The 16,512-nt window shown below is 37.8% G+C and overlaps 2 protein-coding genes across 2 annotated transcripts; both read left to right on the top strand.

Moving 5' to 3' along the window:
- Positions 1-1,005: 1,005 nt before the first annotated feature.
- On the top strand, positions 1,006-6,339 carry LOC144711473 (ABC transporter F family member 5-like). Its single transcript, XM_078585488.1, has 9 exons — positions 1,006-1,981; positions 2,800-3,141; positions 3,470-3,610; positions 3,701-3,880; positions 3,958-4,113; positions 4,830-4,931; positions 5,020-5,148; positions 5,256-5,360; positions 6,112-6,339. Exons 1-9 carry the CDS (start codon positions 1,115-1,117, stop codon positions 6,205-6,207), a joined length of 2,118 nt encoding a protein of 705 aa, XP_078441614.1. The 5' UTR covers positions 1,006-1,114; the 3' UTR covers positions 6,208-6,339.
- Positions 6,340-10,012: 3,673 nt separating this feature from the next.
- LOC144711321 (RING/FYVE/PHD zinc finger superfamily protein) lies at positions 10,013-13,757 on the top strand. Its single transcript, XM_078585275.1, has 7 exons — positions 10,013-10,225; positions 10,324-10,409; positions 11,094-11,240; positions 11,326-11,434; positions 12,113-12,236; positions 12,810-13,080; positions 13,512-13,757. The coding sequence occupies exons 1-7, from the start codon at positions 10,096-10,098 to the stop codon at positions 13,617-13,619; spliced, it is 975 nt and encodes a 324-aa protein (XP_078441401.1). The 5' UTR covers positions 10,013-10,095; the 3' UTR covers positions 13,620-13,757.
- The last annotated feature ends 2,755 nt before the right edge of the window (positions 13,758-16,512 follow it).

The following is a 16,512-nucleotide window of genomic DNA, read 5'->3' on the forward strand; positions in this document are numbered from 1 at the left end:
ATATCAGAGCGATAAAAATCATGACAGATTTCACTTTCTAAACCCTAATCTGGAGTACGGATGGTACAGGTTTGTTCAAGTCTGATGTGTCCCCTGTCCAAAATGACAAACTCCATCCATGCAGAACGATGGGCACGAAGTGGTTAAAAGATTATAGGATGTTTTTGTGTTTATGGCAGCTAGGCACTCTTTCCTTCATCATCATTTTTGTGTTTCTGACCTCTCTCTCTTGCTGCCAATAACTATAATTCCGGATCGTCTAGGACGTAGGCGATGGACGAGGCGGGACGAAGATCGTCCAGTTCGACGTCCAGAATCAGTCCAGGGATGCATAAGGAACAGTTTTTTTCTTTCGAGACCTCTGGACGGGACGGTTTTTTCGTCTGAGTGGACGAAAACCGTCCTGTCCGTTCGTCTCGGGACAAATTTTCTTCCCGGTTTTCATCCAACTTCGCACACGAGACAATTTTTTTGTCCTGGGACGAAAAAACCATCCTGTCCGCGTCCCTGAACCATACCCATAACTCTATCTCTCTCTTTCTTGTCTCTTTCTGGGTAACTGTGAAAGGGGTTTGGGGCAGTCTGGAAATTTGATCTGGCACACTAATGATACCGGGAACCCTATGTGGGTCCCACTTCTCAGAGAAGTGGGCTTCACCAAGATGACACGGCAGGCCCATTGGGCCTTAACCAGTCAATATAATGTTATTATAGTAACCGTTCTCTCAAAACCGCGTTTTTTGACGGAGCAAAAATTGACACGTGGCGGGTTCCGACTGGATGCCACGTGGACGCTCCAGAGCCGCAAGTTGGCGATATCTTGCGACCTCACAAAAAACCCTGAATGTTATTTTTATTACCCATACAGTCCAGAATACGAGCCATTAAAGAGCAAACAGGTGGCGGTTGTTCTCAAATTCTAAAACTTTCAGGGGGAAAAAAGGTAGAAATACCCGGGCGAGGGAAAGATTTGCGAATCTTGTATATATATGTACTCTTACAGAAGTTATCTTCCTCTGGCTTTCCCCTCTCTGGAGAAGAAGAGGAAGAAGAAGAGGGCTCGTCTGGGAGGCGTAAGGCGTTTGATGCGGTGAGCGGAGACGGAGGATCTCTAATGGCGGCCATGGATGTGGCGGCGAAGCTATGGCGGATGAAGCTGAGGTCAGGATTCATCCCTGGATCCCCAATTTTGGACGCCCACGTCCCGCAAATCGCCGCTCGATGCCACCGCGTTCGATTCCCAGGCGCGAGATCCTCCAACGGGGTGTCATCCCGAGCTAGGAATCGCCCAATCGCCGCCTCTATCGACGCCGCGGTGGCGGAATTGGGAACGGACGACGCCGCCTTGGACATGGAGTCTCTGTTCGCGGAATCGGAGGGCAGCGGGCAGAGAAGGCAGGGGAAGAAGAAGCAGACCTCCGGCGCTTCGGGGGTTTCTTCTGGTGTGCGGCTTGAGAACATCACCAAGAGCTTCAAAGGGGTCACAGTGCTCAAGGACGTCAGCTGGGAGGTGAAGAAGGGCGAGAAAGTTGGCCTGGTTGGCGTTAACGGCGCTGGAAAGACCACCCAGATGAGGATTATTGCTGGGCTCGACGAGCCTGACTCTGGGAATGTTATCAAGGCCAGAGAGAACATGAAAATTGCGTTCTTGAACCAGGAATTCGCTGTTTGTCAGAGCAATACGGTGAAAGAAGAGTTCTTGAGCGCGTTCAAGGAAGAGATGGAGGTTGCGCAGAGGCTGGAGAAGGTGCAGAGAGCGCTGGAGAATACTGTTGAGGATTTGGAGTTGATGGGGAGGCTGCTGGATGAGCTTGACTTGCTCCAGAGACGGTCCAAGGATGTGAATCTCAATGAAGTGGAGACGAAGATCAGCAAGTTGATGCCCGAGCTTGGGTTTGCGCCAGAGGATTCTGATCGCCTGGTGGCATCGTTTAGCGGCGGTTGGCAAATGAGAATGTGCCTCGGAAAAATCCTTCTCCAGGTACACCCTCTTTAATCTTCCTTTATTTATACTAGTTTTCATTTTCATGGCTTCAATTAATTTTTCGAATCTTTACTCTGCTTTTCCCTCATGTGTTTCATCATACCTCTGACTGACATCCATGAGATTGTGTGGATTTTGTCTGATTGACTCAAGAATATGAATATTTGGATGATTTGATTTCTTTTATCAGTTTTACGGCCATACCTCTGGTTGCTTTTTTCTCAAGATTGTGGGGAGTTGGTCTCATTGACTCAAAATATGTTATTTGTGAAAATCTAAACTCTATTATCATTTGTTGGATCATACGTCTGTCTGGTATATTTATGAGACTGTGTGGAATTTGTCTTATTTACTCAATATTTGTTTTCTCTGAATATTTAAAGTCAGTTATTCATCATATCGGGAATGAGGAGAGCTTTCCCTTTTTAATGGATTATTATAGTTGTTACCTCAACTTTCAACCTGGTGTTTGAGACCCACGTTATGATTGTTTTCTCAAAATTCCCATAGTCACAATCGATCGAAACTTATGCCTCCCCAAGGATATCTTACTCAGGTCACTCCAGGAGGAGTATTTTGGTCATATACCTTTTAGTGTAGTTTCCTTTAAATAGCTGTAGCCCTACTCTTTGGAGGGCAGCCGAGAACGAGTTGAGGGCTGAGGATTTGCTCAACTCCTTGACCCCTTGGGGTTGCTTTCCCCTCACAGGATCTCCAACCCGCTTGTCCTGATGAATCCCTAGTTCCTTTATGACGATACTTTAAAAAGTATTTACTTTTCATTTGGGCCTGATGACTTTTTTATTGTTGTGCAGGATCCTGACCTCTTGCTTCTGGATGAACCCACAAATCACCTTGATCTGGACACGATCGAGTGGCTCGAAGGTTATCTCACAAAGCAGGTTGTACCCATGGTGATCATCTCACACGACAGGGCTTTTCTTGATCAATTATGCACGAAGATTGTTGAGACCGACATGGGAGTTTCTAGAACCTTCGTGGGAAATTACTCAGAGTACGTTCTGGCCAAAGCAACCTGGGTGGAAGCCCAGTATGCAGCCTGGGAGAAGCAACAGAAAGAAATTGATCACACTAAAGACCTGATTAGTAGGCTTGGTGCTGGAGCAAATTCTGGTCGTGCATCCAGTGAAGAAAAGGTAGATAATTAAAAGTTTAGAGCTCTCTCTATATGTCTGTCTGTCACTACTTAATTTTTACTTGTCTATCTTTCCTACTCTTGTTTGTGTACTATATCCAAATCCTTATCCATGCATCTGTCTATCTACCTATCTGTCAGCCAATCTGCCCGTCTTCCTGTCAGAATGACTGTTTGTATGTCTATCCATCTGTCTGCCTGTCTATCTATCTATTTCTCTGTCTCTGCATTCGTCTATGCATCCATCTATCTCTCTGTCTGTCCATTGATCCATCCATTCATCTGTCGTTGGTTAATATTGCAGTCTAATGAATTCGTTTGTTCTGTAGAAACTCGAAAAACTCCAAGCTGAAGGGCAGATTGAGAAGCCGTTTCAGAGGAAGCAGATGAAGATCAGATTTCCAGAGCGTGGACGGAGTGGCAGGGAGGTAGTCATGATCAAGAACATGGACTTTGCTTATGGTGATGAGGTCTGTGGAAGGGAACAAAACATCCTAATTATTATTTTTGAAATTTGTCTTTGGATCTATGGCTAATCCTCCTTGGTCGCCATTATTCAGGTCCTTTTCAAAAAGGCAAGCATGTTGATTGAAAGAGGAGAGAAGATCGCCATCATTGGTCCTAACGGATGTGGGAAGAGCACATTGCTTAAGCTTATAATGGGCTATGAAAATCCCACCGATGGTGAAGTTGTCCTCGGTGATCACAATGTCTTGCCAAACTATTTTGAGCAGAATCAGGTACTAAAATTTGTTACTGTACTTATCCTGAGATTCCAAAATTCCGGTTTGACTGAGGCAAAAGCATCATCCTTCAGGCAGAGGCCCTCGATCTTGATAAAACTGTGCTTGAAACGGTGGAAGATGCTGCCGAAGACTGGAGGATTGATGACATCAAGGGTCTTCTTGGCCGCTGCAATTTCAAAGCCGACATGCTAGACCGGAAGGTCTCTCTCTTGAGTGGAGGTGAAAAGGTAAGTTCTGTGAAATCCTGTGTAAAGTGTAGCGTTTGATGTCACCAGTGACGATGATGAGTCATTGGCATCTTCGTCACTCCTATTCCCAGGGCATGCAGTGACTATTGTGGAAATCATCTTCGTCATCATCTCTTCTGGAGTAGGATTAGGATGACGATGACGATTTTCTCATAATCGCCTCTAGTCACTCTCCCATATCTTGTCCGCTGGTCAGAGGACAATGATTTCATCACTCAGATGATGAGAGACGAAACACAAACAACATCATCATTCTTCTGCAGCTAGATTATGATTACAATGACGAAATCATCATCATTACCAAAATTTTAAAATTTTTAAATCTTTGATACTGATTCCGTGGTGCATCAAACTAGTTCCTACTTAGCTCCTCTTATATCTGATGTATAAACCAGGTTTAACGCATGATGGCAAACAGGGTATTATCATCCCTGAACTGTCATCGCCATTGCCATACATATGTGGCTTGGACGAATGATGATGGTGATGACATGATTATGACTACTGAAAACAGGAAGACGATGACGGTGCCAATTCATCATCATCCAATAGTCATTGGAAACAGAATTTAGATGATGAAATCAAATCCTCACCAGTCATTGTTCATCATCATTTTTGACGCCCACCCTATTCTAAAGTTTCCAAGTGAAATCAAATCCTCTGATCATGATGTTTTTTTTGGGTCTGCCACATAGGCGAGGCTGGCCTTCTGCAAGTTCATGGTCAAGCCATCCACTTTGCTGGTTCTGGATGAACCCACCAACCATTTGGACATTCCATCCAAGGAGATGCTGGAGGTACCTTGTCGTTGACTTTTCTCCTTTAGGAAGTCAATTGGGTTTCTTCTTCTGTGAGTTGCTGACTTGATTTTTTCTATGTGGGTAGGATGCCATCTCCGAGTACGAGGGCACCGTCATCACCGTTTCTCATGATCGTTATTTCATAAGGCAGATAGTGAACAGAGTGGTGGAGGTCAAGGAAGGGCATCTTGAGGACTACGACGGTGACTACAATGTAAGGGATTTTGAAGGAATACGTTATCTGGGTCTCTGCTGATGGATATGCAGTGTTTTTTATATTTGGGCTGATTGGTTTTTTTTTTCTGTGCTTTTCCTTGATAGTATTACCTGGAGAAGAACTTGGAAGCTAGGGAAAAAGAGCTAGAGCGGGAGGCTGAGCTCGACGCTAAGGCTCCCAAGGCCAAAGCCAAGTCGAAGATGTCAAAGGTGAGAAATCTCTCTCTCTCTCTCTCTACCTCCCCTTTTGACGCTGTATGTCTTTACCTGTCCCTTTTTGTCGCTCTCCCTATGTCTCTGTCTGTACCTGCCTCTTTCTCGCTATCTCTGTCTCTCTCTCTCCATGCACATCTTTCTCTGTCTCTCCCTCTCTATGCACATCTTTCTCTGTGTCTCCCTCTCTATGCACAGCTTTCTCTGTCTCTCCCCCTGTCTCTCTCTCTCCATGCACATCTTTCTCTGTCTCTCCCTCTATATCTCTCTGCCCCTCCTGTGTCTCTCTTCCAACTGTATCCCTCTCTCTCGACCTTCCCATTTTTCTCTCTCTATCTCCCTCTTTCCCTACCTCAACCCCTCTCTCTCGCTTCTTATCTTTTCATCTTTCCCACTCTATCCCTCTCTTCCTCTCCCTTTCTCTCTCTCTCTCTCTCTCTCTCTCTCTCTCTCTCTCTCTCTCTCCCTCTCCCTCCCCTCGTTTCTCCCCCTCTATATCTATCTATCTCTAATTTAAAAAAAAAAAATCTCTCTATATCTATCTGCGTGTGTCCACAACTATCTCTCTCTCTCTCTCTATCTATCTCTGCGTGTGTGTCCACCACTATCTCTCTCTCTCTATCTACCTATCTATATCTTTCTATGTGTGTCCAATGCTATCTCTCTCTCCTATCTGTCTCCCCACTCTCAGTCTCTCTTCTGCTCTTTCACTTTCCTGTTTCTCTGATGCTGGACCGGATAACTGCAGGACGAGAAAGAAGCAAGGAAGAAGCAGAAAATGCTGGCATTTCAGCAGTCCAAAGCGAAGTCGAAGGGATTGAAGAACGCTAAGCGATGGAAGTAAGAAATAGTCCATAAGGCTTTTTTTCTGTATATCCTCGTAATCCAAGTTTATGATGATCAGCATGTACATAATTGGACGATATTCTATTGCTACTGATAAACGAAGACGACCACGTAGTACTATTTAAATTGACTTTTGGTTGAAATGAAAATGTTTATGCAGAAATAACGATCACACAGTAAACCCAATAAACTATGTATAAAGCTACCCTTTGTCTTGACTTTTTTTAACGCCAAGACTTTTGACAGCAAGGGCGACGAGTCAAACGTTGGACTTGAAAATTTTAAGGACATCAGATTACTATGTCTTATCATTGGTAGAATCCATGTCCTATCATTTGTTACATAGTGATAACTAGCTGAGAATACATTGAGAAATCTTTTCTTTTAAGATTTTTAGTATTCAAGTTTTTTGTTTAAAAGCAAAAAGTAGAGACAAACTTTTTGCAGAATAATAAATGGGCCATGCAACAAAAACAATAGTGAATTTCATAGATTCCCCATTTAAATTCTGGCCTTTAAATTTTTGTGAGGCCTGAAGTAACTAGATGTTGCACTTGTAGGCCTTTCAATTGATCAATTTATAACAGCCAGCATAAAACTATAAACATTAACATTTATTATGACAAACTAACACCTTGTACAGTGTAAAAATACCAGGAAAAATAGTGTTATTTAATATTTTCAGATTTGTATGATGTAGAGAATTAAACGAATATGCAATTGATGAATTTGGATGCAGAACAATGAATAACTCTTGGGTGTTATTACCGACTATTATTGGATAATATTAAGTGGATGGAAATTATCTTAGAGATTGTTGGTATGGATAGATTTATTGAATCATCATATTGAAGTAAGATCGGCAGTGTTATATTGACTTTTGAATTATATTAAATGAAACAAGAAAATTAAATCTATACGGTAATGGTGAAAAATATTCCTTTGAGAATAAGCTTCAAGAACACAAACTAGAAGAACTAAGATTGAGAAATTGGAGATAAGTAATGAAGTTTGAGAAGTGAAGTATTAGATTATTGATTGAGATTAAAGGAGGAAATTTGGGGTTAAGAAATCTCACAGTTATCCCCCAGTTGAAGAATTATGTTATGTTGCTTATTGTTTTGGTATAAAATGTCCCATGAGAAATAATATAAATTATATAAACTGTGATTTCAGAGCCTTTTTTTCTTGAGATACCAAAGTTTAGAATCCTACCGAAAGTAATGGTTTCTACATTGTTCTTCAGGGATGTAGTTGATCTCGAGAGAAAAAACCACCATACTTTTTCCTGCTATAAATTATTGAAATGAGATTAACTAGAGTAGAATTTTTATAAATCCTATAATTCTATATATCCTTATTCTTTTAAGAGAAAATATTGTTCACATATTGATCTTATAACAGCAACACGATATTTTTTATAAAATATTATTGAATACACAGATACATTTCTTTATTTAATTTTTCCATTAAATTAGTTTCTGGAATGATTAATCATTAGTAAATCGAGCTTTTTACTTAAGATGCCAAGATAGCTAACGCAGTAAATAAATACTTGAATAAATATACATGCTATTATTACGTACGGACATACTTAAATGTCTTATTAAACTTTTGATTATCATCCTAGGGAATTATCCTCATTTAAGATAATTAATATGTATGTCTTCAATCGTAAAAATCTTACAAATGAGAATTTTTAATCAGAACCCTTTAATATTATATAAGGGGAACAAATAAATTCACGGAAGGCTTTCAGTGAGATTTAGTACATATAGATTATCTCACTTATAGCCAACTGAAATTTATTATCTTAATAAGATTTACTATGTTCATGGTGAACTTAAAAAATGAATGCGAAATATGAATTAAAATTATTATCTTTATCCTAATAAGTTGGAAGAATCAAAGTTTTAATTTAAAATTCTCCATAAGAGTTTAGTTAAGGAAATATTGGGATAAGTTCTTGTAGTTATTCAATAAAATTGTATACTAAATTAAGTTTGTGGATAACTTCCATAATGAATTTTTTTGTCATAATTTTGAAAAACTCTTAGGGCCTACGGAAGGTTTGTGGTCAACCTCTCTAGAGATACTTTGAATTTGAAGTTGACCAGAGGTCCACTGGATAGCGAGCACACAACTGTACGCAAACTAACTATATTCTGATTCCTCGCAAATAGTTCAAACTCTAGGCATGATTTTTTATCCCTTTTATTGCTCATGATTTTTACAGAGCTCAATTTCCAAAACTATTCCAAAAATATGAACAGCTTCCAATAGCTGTTCATCTTCCAACAGCTTTCAAAAAGAATATCTTGATGACCAACATCATAACTACATCAATTCAGATCCAATAGCTTCCTCTTTCACATTATGCCACTGCTACTTTGTCTTTTATCTTAGATTATTATTCAAAATTCTTTTGCCCGTTGCATTTATTCGCAAGACAAAAACTTGAAAGTCTTATGTGGCTCAAAATCAACTTTTGTAGCATAAGACATTGATGTGCCCAATTTCCTCATTTTTAAGGGCCTAATCTCCTCTTCTTCTATTCATTAAATTAAGAAACATACTAATGCAAAGTTATAGTTTATAAGGTTTCCCAAGATTTGAAACTAAGTCTAATGTGTCGGTAATCTTATAAATCTGAACACCACGTCTCCAAAAATCTATAAAATTTATTCGAAGCTTCATTTGGTTGATGAAGCTCCAAGTCCCTGTAGAATTTTGATATAATCTCATAATCACGATACCCTAAAATTAAAACGGAAACTCAGGTTGATTTGTATGCATATTTGAATAGTATAGTACATCAGATGTATCATATTCATGTATTAGCATATACACATTATCATGTAAGTCACATGACAAAATAAATGTCACAAGGCACTTATTTTTGCACGAGTGAAAAAACTAGCCATCTATAGTGGATATAGTAATGTTAAAAACTGTGTCTAACCGTTCATAAACTGCCACCAATTAGATTAAAGTTCATCTATTAAAACTAAAATAGAGGAAATAACAGATAACCACGACTATTACAACTTCAAGCTTTGATGTAGAAATTCTTCTTTTCTATGTCTAGTGCGATCCTAATATCAACATTAACAAATTTAACAATCCTATGCATAAAGCTATTCAAAATAAGATGTGAAAGTTTCTCATATATATATATATATATCAAATAACGCCAAAATTTCCAGTGATTTGATTTTATAACTCGATAGCTGAACACATTTTCAGTTGAGCAAATGAGATATTTATATTCAGGCTGATTCATCCAATTAGGTTGGGAGATATATCTCCAATTATGTATATTTTTCATAACTTAAATCCTTGCACTCTATGCAAAGTATTTTGCATTAGCGAGTTTAGAATTTTTACTTATTCAAAAATGTACATATTACAATGTGATACAATCTAATCCTGAAATACAGACTTTATCATTATTTGCTAGACTCATGTATACTATGGGGGAAACTTTTTATAAATAACTGTATGTTTTGGGTGACACTAAATTGAAATGTTCTCTATGTTTTTCATCCTAACACCACTACATTTAATTCCAGAGATCTGGAACTAACTTGAAGATCATTGAATTCACACAAAAGAACAACTATGATATATATAGATTTGAACGCATCTTGGTATAAAATTGATTTTCCAACAAGCGATCATATTAACATGATAAATTTGACTGATTCATCTGTTTTATTAATTCATTTCACCAGTTGACTTAAATTCTTTATTAAAAAGGGATATTAGGATTTATGTGCATGCATTGTTTGACTAGTGGCAAGAACAGAGTAGACAGCAACTCTTATAAGGGGAAAGACTCGATCTTTGATCATCTCGTCGTTCCAGTCCACGCCGTGCTCCGGCAATGGCGGAATCGGAGGAATCTTCCTCCCTTCTCGTACCTCCCGCCCCTGCCCAAGATCCAAGGGCGGAGATTGATCTCGAGGCAGGCCCTGAGGCCCAGATCCAGTGTCGAATCTGCCTTGAGACGGAAGGTAAAGCCCAATCTTTTCCTGACAGGGTCTTCGAGAAATTTCGTCGTGGATCGGTTCTTCGCGCTGATTGGGAGTATTCTTTGTGTTGATTGTGGCAGGGAGGGACTTTATAGCCCCCTGCAAATGCAAAGGAACATCGAAGTTCGTCCACCGGGAGTGCCTCGATCACTGGCGATCGGTCAAGGTCAGGAATTCAAATCTCCAGTGTTTAGCAATTTTCTTCATTTTCTTCTTCCTCCGTGCTCTTTTCTATCTCTTGCATCGTAAAATTTTTGAATGTGCTTGTCTCATACATTTAGAGAATGAGAAACTGGTCCAGGTTTTAGATTTCTTGGAGCCTTTTGACAATGAAATTTTACTATGGATTATGGATGAGTTTGCTGACAGACATTCGTCTTCAATGAACTTTTATTGTTTCCATTGCTCTATGTTACTGACGTTTGGGCTTTTATATGTTCTCCTGAAGGAATCTGGGAACGGTTTTATTTATAGATATGAAGATATGATTCATTTGTAGAGGCTTTGACATCAGATGACGCCTAAATTATTTGTTTAAAAATATATTTAAAAATATTTTCCAATATTGGTACGTTTCATTTAAAAATATTTTCCCTATCTTCTGTGGTGCCAGTCTTTCTCCCGACTCGCCAACCAGGTAATTGGATATTCAATGCTCTGTAAGTTGATCTGTCTCCTTTTTCCCTAAAATGGTCGGAAGCATTTCGGAAATATGACGTTTATAATATATAACTCAGTATGAGAAACTTCCTTTTATTTTTTATGCTATCAAGACAAAGTTTCTTTTTCCATAGTGCGCTTATCTCTTGCCCTTACTCTTGAAATGGATTCTGATATAATTTCTCTGCAGGAAGGTTTTGCCTTTGGACACTGTACAACATGCAAGGCTCCATACTATTTGAGGGTTCAGGCTCATGTTGATAGGAAATGGCGGACATTGAAGTTCCGTTTTTTTGTTACACGAGATATATTATTCGTATTTTCTGTGGTTCAGTTTGTGAGTTCCTCAACATCTGATTTCGATTGTCCTTATTTAACTTATTCCTTTTGCATTCTCTTAAATATTTTAATTTTACTTGCAGGTAATTGCTTTTCTCGGATACCTGGTGTATCTAGTGGATGGAGTTCAACAACACAGGCTGCGTACAACCTGGGGGTTTGATAGTGTGATCACATTCTACTATATATGTGGTAATAATCTAAGTACATAATTAATATCAGTTATGTTGGCCTGTGGATTCTGATTGCATACATATCTTTTACTGTATATGTGGCTAGAATCTGAATGCATAATTAATGTCAACTGGGTTGGTCGTTGGATTGTGATTGCATACTTCTATTCAATTAAGTATGGGGTCAGATGCAGTATGAAAAAATAATTTAGCGTTCGCGTGAAAATACAAAATTGATAAGTTACATAACTTTTTGGCCCTCAAAATGATAATGTAGGTTCCATTTTGATAAGTTGTAAATCGGCCTCTCTTTTGTTCAACTATTTATTTAAGTTCCAGGATATACAATGATAAGAACCATAACAAGAGCATATTAAATATGTGAACCCATGATAAGCTCGCACCCATTTTTCCTTGTAGTCATAACCATGTATTCCATTTAACTAAACAAGTTCTAGCGCGTAAACATATCTTAATGATAGTGCTCAGAAATGGACCACTTCACATTTCTTCTTGGACTATCAAAAATAAAAGTAAGTTAGACAGTTATCATATATTTCTGTTAAAGATTTGTGATGATGATGAATGAGATTGCTCATTTAATACTGATCGGTGCCTCTTTCCATCATATGATTTCATACTGAGATGTTTGCTGCTAAATTTTTTTTCATGTTTTGGTATGTATTCATCTTTGTAGGAGCATTATTGTTTTTTGCTCTGTTGGGTTTGTCTGGTTGCATCCTCACTTGCTATGATCGAAGACTGCGAAATGATCTGGCTCAACCATGCCGAGAATTGTGTCTCTGTTGTTGTCAACCTGGGTAGTATTCCTTTTTTTCCATTGCCAGCACATTTATTAAGACAAACCTACATTTTCTCATCATAAAACACATTACGGGAAAGTGCATCATCAAGTTTGTTTTTTTCTGTAGAAGAACATCATCAAATTTGTTATTATGTATATGTGGGCATAAAGATGTGTGGAAAAAATTATTATGTATATGGACCTTTTGGAAAGTTTTGGTTTTAGACCGCTAGTTTTTTAATACTTGTATAAATTTATTGTTTTGTGTAGGCTTTCTTTTCTATCCCTACAAATTAGAAATTTGGAATTCTATCCTCCTTGGTCTCTCCACCATTCTCCATTTCCTATCTTCACACTCACATGAAGAGGTTTGGCAGGTTCTCGGATCCACCATTGTTATAGCATATCTGAATAAACAGTTTCCAAACTTGGTTGACTTCTCCCAAGTTTAACTCCTGTCACTATATTCCCTGTAAACATGTGTACCAGTAAAAACTATCTATAAATGAATAATCATGCTTATTCCTGAATTCTACTTTTTAATTATATCTTCCTCAGATCCTAACCAATCTGTCTCTTAATTCACCAGGCTGTGTGACTGCCACCTGCCTGGGACCCTGTGTCTGTGGACAGACTGCACAGCTTGTTGTGAAGGCTGTGGAACAATTGCGAGTGAATGCGCCGGCTCTGTGGGGGCAGCCGGCGAGGCGGGGTTGCCGGTTATCTTTGTTGTGGGCTTGATTTTGCTGGGTTTATTTACCATTATCGGCGTCTTCTACAGCATGCTGGTTGCCACCATGGTAGGGCAGAGAATCTGGCAGAGGCATTACCACATACTTGCGAAGAGGATGCTCACCAAGGTGACTTGTCAATATTATACATAGTTGGCAGTGTTACTGTGTGGTGCAATTGAGACTTTATGTTTGTTAGGATTGAATCTCTAACTTAATACTTAATCCTGTAATCTGTAGCTTTGTGTTAATCATAGAAATACCCGAATACCCTAAAATTTCTTGCTTTACTGTGGCATCTTGGGGGGTCCTGTATTGACTTTGAGTGCTGCATGTGATTTTTCCATTGTCTGATATGACCCCAACCCCTCTAGGGGTATTTCCGTCACTTTACCAGCTAAGGTACTATTTTGGTCATTCACTTCTTGAATGTTCCGTACTAATTCATGCGCTGTATGTCTTTTACTTTTATAGAGGGATGAACTTGTGACTGGTTGAAGTGGGAAGAAGATAAAAATTGAATTTGGGAGTCTAATTGGTGATTTTTTCTGCTTGTCTAGGAATATGTGGTGGAGGATGTGGATGGGGAGGCGGCTGACGGTAACTGGTGCCCTCCCGCTCTTCCTCCAGAGCATGTCCAACAGCTAAAGGAACTTGGACTCCTGTAGCTATGAGTCTTATACCCCGGCCAACCATGAGTAACTATTTTCTCACTTTGTAACTAAACACCTTTATATAATGTTTATCCTCTCCTTCTCAGAAATTGTTTTCTGGACAGCATCATAGTAAGATGTCCTTTTCGTACATTCTACAGATACAGAGAGATGGGGAGAGATGGCTGTACATTCTAAGTATTTTCTGCCTCTTTAACTAAGTATCTTTATTTACTGTGTATCCTGCCTATGTAACTAACGCAGGATGAGGAACCATGTTTTCACTTTTTAAATTCTAGAGACAGAGAGACTTATATTTTGGCCTCCTTAAAGTATTTTAGGCTTCAAATAGTGTTTACCATCACCTTCCCAAAGACAGCATCAGAGTGTGATGTTTTATTTTCTTAAGTTTTAGAGAGAGAGAGGACAAAAAGTGCATCAATGGCTCCTGAATCAACCATTTACCTTCAAATGTAACATTTACCTACTCAAGTTAGATATTTTCCTGTGAAATGAAGAAATTAAGTACCATGCAATTGATTAGCTAGTGTTCAACTCTGCAACATTTTTCCATCTAAACGGGGTGCAAAAAAGCCTGCAAAGCATGGTTGTGACTAACCAGTAAATCTCCTAAGCTTCAATTTTACTCAATGGCAAAATCCTCTCTTCCACTGGAAAACTGAGCAGGTTAGTCTAGGAAGATGTACAAAAAGGTAAACTATAAAGCCTTTGTTTATATAGTACAGTACATCAATGCTGGTATTACTAGGAGTGAGAGATGGGTCTGAATGGTTTCTTTCTTAACCATGGTCATGTCACCATAAATTATATTACTGAAAGTATAGTTATTGTCACACAGTGAAGCATGATTCTTATTTAATAAATATCTCCAAGCGCGAAGAAGAAATTTGATAAGAGAAGAAATTTCAATTTAGGGAGAAGAGACACTACATGATAACATAAAATAACATTTACTTGTAGTATGACAGAATTGAGCTCTTCTTCCAGATCAGAGGGTGAGGATAGAAAGATAATTCTTGCTCCAAGGATTAGGGTTTTGATGAACAGGAATTGGAGGGTTTTATCCATAGAGATCCAAAAAATCCCTCAAAATAAATATTTATACATTGTTCAAGAAAAATAGTTGCATTAAATAAGAAACTATTAAATAATTACAAATTTTATGACGATCCTCTGTACACCCTTCACGAAGAAGGGTGAAAATAGTAAGATACTTTTGATTTAAAATAGTTGATTTAGTAAAAAACATGTGTTTAATGTATATTGAATATCACAACACAATAACCGTCACATATTTTAAAAAACCATTTTTGATGACTTATGTTCCTCACTGATTATACATAGTTATTCGTTAGAAGCTATATTAATACGGTTTATTTTGTTTTTATATTATTATTATTTAAAGGCAAAATTACCCAGAAAGTTTTTTCCTTTTTATTATAAAACATCAATTAAAAATAAGGTTTTTTTGAGTGATAAATTAAATATCAAGGCCATCAACTCCTTGACTTTCCGATGCAGCTTACTTATTTACTAAAAAAAGAACCAACAAAGGACAGTTTACATCAGTACACACGTCAAATAAATGAATAACATGAATCTATGAGTGAGTTTAAAATTGCATCAATATACACATCAAATTAAATTCTCTAGAGTGTTTATTCAGATACCACATTTTAAAATACCTTGACATTAAATAAGTGAAAATTTAAATCTAAACAGGCATGAATTATAAGTCATAATATTAGAAAACATTTTATCTGAGATGGAGTAACGATGAAAAGCCATGGATTCAGGATTAAGAATCATGATAAATATTTTCTTAAAATATTTGTGTGATATATAAGAAGACATGTGCAATCTCTAGAGAAGCGAATGTGGTTGAGGCTAGGACCTTATTTGCTAAATTTTTATTTTTTGTTCATTTTACAGATCCATAGGATCATGGCTTTGCTGGAATAAGCTATTGAAAGGCACATAGATTAAGAGGGATTCTCTAGGGATAAGATTCCACCATAAAATGACAGTACCCATATCATCATGTCATTTATCCCACTTACACAAAAGTACTTATGTCTTAGCGAAGTGGTCGCCAAATTCTTGTACACCAGTAATTAACTTAAAGTTTACCTAAGTCATCCCGTTCAATTTGTTTCTTAGTAAATCAACTAATGCTGTAAATAAAATATATAATTGTTTAATTCAATATTCTCATTACATCATCCTTTATATACCACACCTAATTCATTAAGAATCATCACACACTCATCACAAAAACTTGGATCTATGCTATATCAAAGTCATCCACTATTATAACACCTTAACGAGTGGACTAGATATTTAAATTTATCTTTGCTAAATACTTTGAAAGGTAATCATTGATTGATATGATAAATTCATAAATAGTAACAGTCAACTTAGGTATTTAAATTTTTTTATTTAAAATTTTATTGTGACTGCTTGGATAAAGTTGATCGGTCAGAGAACCTATTCTTTCATCATAAGGGAGGACTTGTTGGTTCAAATGACGCAAGGTATTTTCCTAAAATTTTGGTTCAAATTAGGAATTTATGATCCTTCCCTGTCAGGCTTTAGGACTTAAAAATAGTTCTCATGCTCTTAAATATTCATACAAACATTATTCAGTGTTTATAAAAAGCCGTATGACATTCGGATTTTTTTCAAAAAAGAAAACATTATCATCTAAGTACTATACATTTTAGTACTCGTTAACGTCTAAAGTTTGATCAATAATGAAAATAATTTTTTCATAGGTGAAATGAAATCTACCTAAATCTTTCAAGCGCATAAATGCCAAAGGGAGGAAAGGACTCTATTTTTCTATTTTTCCAATCATTAAGCAGAGAGTTAACTGTAAGTCTGGAAC

This window comes from Wolffia australiana, chromosome 13, assembly GCF_029677425.1.
Source record: "Wolffia australiana isolate 7733 chromosome 13, ASM2967742v1".
Lineage (NCBI taxonomy): Eukaryota > Viridiplantae > Streptophyta > Magnoliopsida > Alismatales > Araceae > Wolffia > Wolffia australiana.